Source organism: Phaenicophaeus curvirostris, chromosome 16, assembly GCF_032191515.1.
Source record: "Phaenicophaeus curvirostris isolate KB17595 chromosome 16, BPBGC_Pcur_1.0, whole genome shotgun sequence".
NCBI lineage: Eukaryota > Metazoa > Chordata > Aves > Cuculiformes > Cuculidae > Phaenicophaeus > Phaenicophaeus curvirostris.
The window spans coordinates 5,285,967-5,295,315 of NC_091407.1; the positions used below are offsets into that span (position 1 = coordinate 5,285,967).

The window sequence follows — 9,349 nt, forward strand, 5'->3', positions numbered from 1 at the left end:
CCAGCCCACCCGATAACTCACACCAGCGTAGGCCTGATTGAAGTGCTATTTCATGTAAACCCTGTCACTTCCAGAGAAGACTAAATTTAGTTTTGCAAACAGAATTCTAGCAATTCGATCAGTAATCCCCCTTGTCTGGGATCCAGTTTGTCATTCCACCTAAGAAACATCATCAGTCACACATAAAACATCACAGAAAACACAGGGGAAACAATCTCCTCGGTGGCGAGTGAAGCTTCAATCTCTAAACACAACGTGACTCTTTAGGAAACACAGCAGAGCCATCCAGCTAAAAATTCCAGAGCTATTCCTATCTCCTGAGCTGCTGCACCGCAGATTGTACATGACAATGCAGATCCTGATATGCATGAAAACCTTATCTATTTTCACGTGTGCTAATAAATTGCATCAGCTATTAAGAAAGATGAAGAGGCAATAAATTGGCTCAGACTCCTGTTGCTGCTCCCTCTCATTCCAACGACCACCTTCACGGTTAGCCTCAAACTTGACACCATTAGCAGTGCAATGATTTTCAAGCACGCATTAAGAACTCATACAATCACTGCTTTATTTTCATTTCCATTACTCCAGCACCAGAGGCTGCCTTGCAGATTACTCCCTCTCCCTTCCCCACTGCTTTCTCCACAGGTAAGAAACTAGACTGGATGTCTCTGCCTGTATAATTAATGGATAAACTCAGTAGGACACCACGCTGGTTTATTTTGGTATTTGAAAAGCATCATGTACTTCGTAAGAACTGTGGGAGATTTTTCCAGGGTCTTAAAGGTGGGATTTTTCTTTAACCATATGCCAAACTCAGATTTCCAATCTATGTCTGATCACCTGTTCGATAATCGCACTTCTCAGCTTTCACTTCCCTTTGTACAGCCTTGCCAAATAATAAGATTCAGCAGAGTCCTTCCGGCTGGCCTGCGGCTTTATAGTTCTCACATCTTGGAACTGCTCCCTCAGTCTGTTTTGCAGAAGACAGGACTCACGTCCATCCCAGAATTTACAGAGCATCGTTCCTTTGGGCTTTAAAATACTTCGGGAGAGATTCAGAAGGCCTAAACATAGGTGGATCAGCTTCTGATGATCCAGTTCTCTGATGCCTGTTGCATTAGGTGCCATGTCGCTCAAGATAACGTCCACCTTCTCTGCAGGAAGTAGACTCTGAATCCTCCTCAGCGTGCTCGGGTCTGCAATGTCAGCCTCCGACAGGAAGACTGCTCCTTCCAGAGGAGAAATCCGCAGGAGGTCAACACCAAGGACGAAGCCAGTGGGGGCAGCAGGATCTAGGTTGTAAGAACAAGTGACACACTGAACACTCACAATGGCTGCAAACAACCTGTGTATAAATGATCTCCATGCTAGTCAATAAACAGAAAATTTATCACCTGTCACGTCTGCTCTTCTTGTCGTTAAACAAACAATAGTTTGCTGCGTGCATATGGATGGATGGTTTGCTATAAGCTAATCCATTCAAGATGTGAAAACTCAGTTACTTTGGATAAGGAAGGGGCATCATTCTTGTTTTTCTCATGTTCTTTCAAGGCTGACAGTCCCGAAATCCTGGACAACAGTGCAGATGATAGCACCTTATCTATACTAATGGCTTAAACCACAAAATTGTACATAGTGATTACTACCATTTTTCAAGAAGGGAAATAAAAATACAGAAAAGCTAAGTTACCTGCTGGAGGCTACGTGAATTTCAGAACTGGATTAAGAAATTCTTCCCATAACACAGTTAATCAGAACACTTCATGTGTCTACAGTAGCACCTCATAAGCTTGTATTTCCCAACTCTGATTTCCCTGGACCTGTCATGCAAGCATACACTTTCATGCTTCTACCAGTGACCCTGGTGTTTGCCGGTACCCACATCCCTTCCCCACCCAGCTACCATCACAGCTGAATTTCCTCACATGCTTCAGGGTGAGAATCATCCCCAACTTGCCTGCCCAAAACACTTACCAGTACCCAAGGCGTTGACCCTCTCTACAGCAACCTGGCTCCAAGCACCTGGCGCTGCTCCACAGTCAAGAACAGAAAGTCCTGGGCAAAGGATATGCAGCTTGTCATCTATCTCCAGCAATTTGAAGGCGCTTCGGCAACGGTAATGCTGCTGCTTTGTCGCCTTGACGAAGGGGTCCCTCAAGTGCCTCTCAAGCCACTGGTGCTCAGTTCCAGTTTTCTTCAGGAACCCCGCTGTGGTGTGGAGACATTTGCTCACCAAGTGCCAACAGCTACCAGAGAAGACAGAGTTTATCAATTAGTGCATAATCACCATGTATTTCAGAGTCATAGAATCGCTTGGTTGGAAAAGACCTTTGAGATCCCTGAGTCCAGCTGTACCTGTCCACTACTGAACTAGATCCCTGAGCATCTCCCCATCTTTTAAACCACTCCAGGGATGGGGATTCAACCATCTCACTTGTCAACCCATTCAGTGCCTGACAACCCTTTTGGCGGAAGCATTTTTCCTGATGTTTCATCTGAACTTCCCCTGGTGCAACCTGAGGCCACTTCTCCTTGTCCTATTGCCCATCACTTGGGAGAAGTGACCATCACCCAAGTCTCTAGAACAATTAATTCTACCCTTTACACCAGCTCCTCCCATTTACCACCAGGCTCAAAAAAAACCCCTTCAAACATGAGATTCTTTCACTTATCTGGCCCAATCTAAACAAAAAGGGACTTTATTCACAGAATCATAGAATAGCTTGGGTTGGACAGGACCTTAAAGCCCATCCAGTTCCAAGCCTCCTGCCATGGGCATGGACATCCCACTAGCTCAGGCTGCTGGAGGCCCATCCAGCCTGGCCTTGAACACCTGCAGGGATGGGGCAGACACAGCTTCCCTGGGCAACCTGGGCCAGGGCCTCCCCACCCTCATAATTAAGAAATCCTTCTTTATGTCTAGTCTAAATCTGCCCTTCTCCAGTTTAAAGCCATTGCCCCTATTCCAATCACCACAAGCCTTTGAACAGCCCCTCCCCAGCTTTCTTGAAGCCCCTTCAGGTACTGGAAGGTGTCTCTAAGGTCTCTGTAGAGCCTTCTCTTCTCCAGGCTGAACACCCCCAACTCTCCCAGCCTGTCCTCCATGGGAGCTTCTCCAGCCCTCGGATCACCCTTGTCGCCTGCTCTGGACCCGCTCCAGCAGCTCGATGAAGCCCTCCCGGCGGCTCCTCCACGCTCCCCGCCCGCCCCCCTCCCCGTTCCGGGCTCAGGGCGCCGCGTCGCCCTCCCCTCACGCACCGGGTCGCGGCGACACCGCCCGCCCGCGCCATGGCGGCCGCCACGCCCCGCGAGGGGCGGGAACCGCTGAGGCGGGAACTGCCGGTGAGGGGAGGCCGAGGGGGTGAGGGGGGCTGGGGGGTCAGGGGTTTGGGGAGGGGAGTCGGGGGTCTGAGGGGGAGTCAGGGGTTTGGGGGGGGGAGTCGGGGGTCTGAGGGGGAGTCAAGGCTTTGGGGAAGGGGGTCGGGGGTCTGAGGGGGAATCGGGGGTTTGGGGAGGGGAGTCGGGGGGCTGGGGGTCAAGGGTTTGGGGAGGGAGGTCGGGGGTCTGAGGGGGAGTCAGGGGTTTGGGGAGGGAGTCGGGGGTCTGAGGGGGAGTCAAGGGTTTGGGGAGGGAGTCGGGGGTCTGAGGGGGAGTCAAGGGTTTGGGGAGGGGAGTCAGGGGTCTGAGGGGGAGTCAAGGCTTTGGGGAGGGGAGTCGGGGGGGGAGTCAAGAGTTTGGGGAGGGGGGCAAGGGTTGGAGGGGGTCAAGGGTTTGAGGAGGGGAGTCGGGGGTCTAAGGGGGAGTCAGGGGTTTGGGGAGGGAGTCGGGGGTCTGAGGGGGAATCGGGGGTTTGGGGAGGGGAGTCGGGGGTCTGAGAGGGAGTCAAGGGTTTGGGGAGGGGAGTCGGGGGTCTGAGGGGGAGTCAAGGCTTTGGGGAGGGGGTTCAAGGGTTGGAGAGGGTCAAGGGTTTTGGGGGGGGTCAAGGGTTTAGGGTGCAGGGTTCAAGGATTTGGGGAGGGGACTGGGAGGACAGCAGTCAAGGATTTGCGGAAGGGGGGGGTCAAGGAATTCTGGAGGGAGATAAAGGTTTGGGGCGGGAGGGGTCAAGGAGTTGGGAAGGAGACCCTGGGAGGACAGGGATTTGGGGGGGGGGGGTGTCAGGTGTTTGGGGAGAGAGTTAAATGTTTGGGGAGGGGGGTTCGAGGATTCGGGGAAGGGAGCCTGGGAGGACAGGGATTTGGGGAGACATATTCAAGGATTTGAGGAGGAGACCCTAGGAGGACAAGAATTGAGGGGGGACGAGTGTCAAGGGTCTGGAGAGGGAGTGCTAGGAAGGTGGTCCAGGATCTGGGTAGGGATGTCAAGGATTTGGGGAGTGGGTCAAGGATTTGGGTAAGGGACCCTGCGAGGACAGGGATTTGTGGGAGGGATGTCGAGGGTTTGAGGAGGGGATCAAGGATTTGTGGAGGCAACCCTGAGAGGACAGGGATTTGGGGTGGGGAGGTCAAGGCTTTGGGGAGGGGACCCTGGGAAGACAAGGATTTGGGGAAGGAGTGCTGAGGGGCCAAGGGAGCAGGAGTCAGGGGGAGGAGGCGAAGTAGGTGTTGGGAGAGGCACTGAGTGACCTTGGGCTGGGAGTGGCGGGATCCGGCATTTGGGGCAGGGGTGCTGGGTGTTTGGGGGTGAGGGGCTGTCTGTTCTCCAGACCTGACCCCCCTGTTCCTGATCCCTGCTGCAGGGGCTCAGGAGCCCTTGGTGCAGCATCCCCTCCTTGCCTTGGCCAGGAGTCATGTACACGTCCAGGCTTTTCACCCTCGTCCTGGTAGTGCAGCCGTCCCGCGTCCTCCTGGGTATGAAGAAACGTGGGTTTGGAGCCGGGCTCTGGAATGGCTTTGGAGGGAAGGTGCAGCCAGGGGAGAGCATCGAGGAGGCTGCTCGCAGGTAAGTCCTGTCCCCACTTGCCTGGCTTCCCAGGCAGTGGTGATTTTGGGGCACAGGCTGGGCCATGGAGGTGTGAGGCTGTGGGGTGGGTGCAGGTGGCATCACTGCCACTGGCCGGCCGTAACATCCTCATAGCCAGCGAGTTACCTGCAAAGTGCAGTCGTGAGCCATCTCTGAACAGAGAAAAGCCCAGGCTCTGCAGGAGATGGAAGATTGTCCATGTGTGCACAGAAATGGGATGGCTCCCGTTGCCTGTCAGCTGCAAATCTTTAACTCCTCCAGTCTATGAGTAACTGGAAATTACCGAGTATCCTCATTCCCATCTTTCAGACTGATCTAAACTGAAACTTGGTCTGCTGGTGGTGGGCAGGGTTTTTTTGTGCTGCTCAGAAAGGTACAGAGCTTAATTTTGGCTGTATAACAGAATTACAGCTTGTGCCAGTGTACTGCTTATTGTTTAACTTCTGAAGGTGTTGAAGAGGTGCTGCCTTCTAGTAGCATCAAGGTGCCGAGGGGCACAGTTTAGCGGTTGATAGGGATGGTTGGTCTCGATGATCCTGGTTTTTTTTTCCAACCTTGTGATTCTGTGATTTTTAGATCTACTTCAAAAGGTAGTGACAGAATATTAGAAATTGTTAGGGGTCCGACGTGAAAGGCACTGTAGAAATTTATTGACTGCGTAGTGGCATTTTTAAGTCCTAAAGCTGAGTTAGGGAATTGAATTCCATTGGTGCAAAGGTAGAGTACCATTTTGAAGCTTTTAGTACTGATTTCTTCAAGTTCTTTCTTCTGTCTAGTCATTAAAATTAAATACCAGATCTCAGCTGAATTGCTAAACTCCTCTAAGAATTGAGTACTTCGTTCTTTACATGACAGTTGCTGATACAGAGCAACATTTTGCCACCTCCACACTCTGATATCTCCCCCAGAATTGCCCTCACCCCTGCAGGAAGGTTACTGTTGGTGTCCTCAACAGCTACCTAACAGCTTTTGTGCTGAACCCTCTCTTCAGTGGTGCCAGTGCAACCACCTGGGTTCTGTGGTGAGCTAATGTAGGGGACAGAAGGTCCTCTGTGCAGATGTGCACCTAGCAGTACATGGTGTTAACGTACCTGACACTTATATTATGGCTGTTTTATCATCCCTGAGTCGAAGTAGGGAGATCAGGTTTGTTACTTAATCAGGCCTCCATTTGCTAGGCTTACAGTACCACTGACTGCGGTGTAAATCTGATTATTTAATTTAGCATTTTATTTCATAGCTGCACAATTATCTGTGCTAGCTCAGAGTTAGAAAGCAGAGCTTTAGTCAGTATGGTATGTCAAGCAGTGAAAGTTTCATCAATCTCAGCACACCGTGGCACAGTGCAGCCAGCACCTGCTGCGACAGGTTGTGACACGGTCCAATCTCCAGCCCTTTTCCATGTATCAAATGCAGAAACACACAACCAATTCCTGCTGAGGTCAACTGGGCGGGAAGCTCCTCCGAGCCAGGCGTGCAGGAACACCGCTGTTTCAGTGCTGCCTGGGGCTGCAGCTCTCCTCCAGGGGGTGTAATGATCCAAACTTAACATGCACTGCCTCCTCCCTGTATTCAGAGCGGAGAAATGATGCTGCAGTTCCATGTTGCACCACCTCGTGTGGCTTTGCAGACGCATAAGGTGGTGCAAAATACCCTCACAGCACAGAGAGTTAAATATTAAGCTGAAACATGAACAAAAGTTCCCTGTATCAGTAAGATTTCTACACCCTGTTAGGCACACCACGTTCCTGTGAGCACCTGCAACCCTCAGCTCCGTGGCACATCTCATAAGGGGAGCACTTAGCTGGTCCATTATTTCATCTGCTACCTGTTACGTTTCCCTGCACTATGTCCAGAGCTAAACTTGCTTAGAGAACCATAGCAGTGTTGTACTTTGTTGTTCAATTATCACGGTCTGTAAAATGAGGCTTTTAGCTTTGTTGCTGGAAAACTGACTCTATTTTAGAAATCGATAGTTTCTTTGGAAGACAAACTAAAATTAGCCAAGACACTAAATTGGAATCGAATTATGAAGGATGGGATCCATTAAATTGATGCCAAGGAAAGCTGGAGCCTTAAGGATAACTTCCATTACATTTTAAAATTGTTAAAAGTACTGCCAAATAAGCAACTACATTAATTATTAACCATAACCAAGGATGCACCATTTCAAAGTATTCCTTATTTTTGCTTATTAGAAAAAAACATGTTTAACTTCAAGCTATGCTGGTTCTGTGAGGCAGGTAGAAATAAAAAAGCCTGAAGTGAGTAGCATGAACAGAGTGAGTAATTGACTGTGCTTCAAGTAGCCTTGCATGGTGATGCATGGAAAAGAACTGCCTGGCATGTCTCAAAGGGCTTTTAAAAGTCTTGCCTTCTAGCCCCTCTTTATGCTAAATGTACTTCCAAGGAGGAGAAATGGGAAGTTTACACAATTGCTTTGTGTTTTATATGGCATTTGAATGGGAGACCTATGGGTATGGCTAACATTCTGCATGCAAATCATGTTACGCAGTGTGCGGCATTACTTAAATAAGCTTTAGGTAGCCTCAGAAGTAGCTGGTTGTGTAGTGAGCACAGATGTTCTAGTATTTCATATCTGCTTCTCTGCAGCTCTCAGGGCTTTACCTTGAAGTCAGCAAAGCCTTTTGCTGGCCTAAATAAAGTGTACCTTGGAGTTCTGATGTTACATCCAGCTACAGCCTTGATAAATGCGTTACCCACTTGGAACCAATCTCAGGAAAGATCATTATGTTGCAAGGAGTGTAAATTATCCTAATTAATCAATTTTCCTGAATAGTCCCCTTCCAACATAGACTACATTCCTACCAGGCTTTAGAAGCTTGAAATAACACGAGTGAGTCTGACACGGCTCTGCTGTGGTGTGAGTAGGGAATAGCTTGGTGCAAGGCAGAACTCTGCTGTACCCTGCTCTGTTTTACAGATGCAGCTTTCACCTTTGGTTCACTGAAGGGTTTTGAACATGCAAGTAAAGCTAATGACTGCTTTTTTGTTCTCCCAGTGCTCACGTTCCTGTAAAGAGGTCTGTTTATTGTGCAGGGAGCTCCTGGAGGAGAGCGGACTGACTGTGGACACCTTGCAGAAGATGGGTCAAATCACATTTGAATTTGTGGGCAACTCTGAACTTATGGAAGTTCACATTTTCCGAGCGGATCATTTTCATGGAGAGCCAACAGAAAGCGAGGGTGAGTAGCCAGTGGAGGGGAAGGATGTGCATGCTCTTCTGAGACAGTACTGCTCTTAAGCAATGCAGAACTATTCATGCCAAAGTCCCTTTGAGAAGGGAGGCAGCTAGGCTGTCGAGGAAAGCCACATGTTGACAGATACACAAAGTCTGGGCAGCAAAAAAACAAGAGAAAGTCTCTTGCAAAGTTCCTTTGTTTTCTCCCACCAGAAATGCGTCCACAGTGGTTCCAGCTTGACGAGGTGCCATTCAGTCACATGTGGGCAGATGACATCTATTGGTTCCCCCTGCTGCTTCAGAAGAAGATGTTTCGTGGTTATTTTAAGTTCCAGGGACAAGACACGATCCTGGAGCACACCCTGAAAGAAGTGGAGGAAGTTTAAGAAAACGGAAGCACTCGACCCACGTGCTGCTGCCCACATTGGCATGGAACAGTCCGTCCTGCTTTGAAGGGCATCCTCTCTCAGCTCTTCAGCAACAGAGACTCATGTGCCAGATCAACTGGGAAGTACAGAAAATAAGGGGGTTTCTTAGAACAGAAATAAAAGTAGGCTGTGAAGTCCCTGGCTGTGCTACACTGTAGTGGTTATGTGGTCACAATTGTTTAAAAAAAAAAGTTAACCCTTTTCTTCACAGGCAGCTAATTTTTCAGACTTTTCCCTTGTGGCTGGGGGTGTTTTTATAAGATTAAAAGTATTTTCTAGTAAAAGCACGTGTTCTGTGGTAAATGGCTGGGTAGCTTCGAAACTATTTAAGGGACTTTAAGGAGCTGGCTTCCTTTCACAGGAACATTAAGTGGACTGTGATGCAGCAGAACCCACTAAGTATCTTCTCCATGCCCGTTCTGGACAGTTCCATGTTCAGCATTAATTCCTGGGACAAGGGGAGGCTCGGCCAGTGCTGGGAAAGCCTTGTCAAAGCAGAGATGCTGAGGGGAGCTCTACCTAACCCTACAGGGAGGGTGAGGCTAGAGGAGTTCAGGAAACAAAAGCCAGAGGTAGTATGACACTTTGAGCCTTGCTGTCATGCTTGCAGCTCCTGCTGTGAACCTGAACCGTTTGGAGCATTTTAGGTAAAGAAAATGTTGAATAAAATCAACTTTCAGCAACCTCACGTTGCAAAGTGCTGTCCCCTGCGGCTGCAGGCTCTGCCCTGTGGCAGTAGCAGCACTCAGGTCAG

The 9,349-nt window shown here is 49.4% G+C and overlaps 2 protein-coding genes across 3 annotated transcripts; one reads left to right on the top strand and one right to left on the bottom strand.

The window, feature by feature from the left end:
* Positions 1–323: 323 nt before the first annotated feature.
* On the bottom strand, positions 324–3,315 carry MRM2 (mitochondrial rRNA methyltransferase 2). 2 transcript variants are annotated; one of them, XM_069869759.1, is made up of 3 exons: positions 2,359–2,727; positions 1,978–2,249; positions 324–1,295 (listed from the first exon to the last, which is right to left on the bottom strand). In XM_069869759.1, exons 1-3 carry the CDS (start codon positions 2,496–2,498, stop codon positions 871–873), a joined length of 837 nt encoding a protein of 278 aa, XP_069725860.1. In that variant the 5' UTR covers positions 2,499–2,727; the 3' UTR covers positions 324–870. The 2 variants fall into 2 exon arrangements, with proteins under 2 accessions (XP_069725860.1, XP_069725861.1); XM_069869760.1 differs by lacking the exon at positions 2,359–2,727 and adding an exon at positions 3,262–3,315 and having other exon boundaries at positions 328–1,295.
* Positions 3,316–4,710: 1,395 nt separating this feature from the next.
* NUDT1 (nudix hydrolase 1) lies at positions 4,711–9,153 on the top strand. The gene is made up of 3 exons (XM_069870483.1): positions 4,711–4,944; positions 8,026–8,171; positions 8,381–9,153. Exons 1-3 carry the CDS (start codon positions 4,793–4,795, stop codon positions 8,551–8,553), a joined length of 471 nt encoding a protein of 156 aa, XP_069726584.1. The 5' UTR covers positions 4,711–4,792; the 3' UTR covers positions 8,554–9,153.
* Positions 9,154–9,349: the final 196 nt, after the last annotated feature.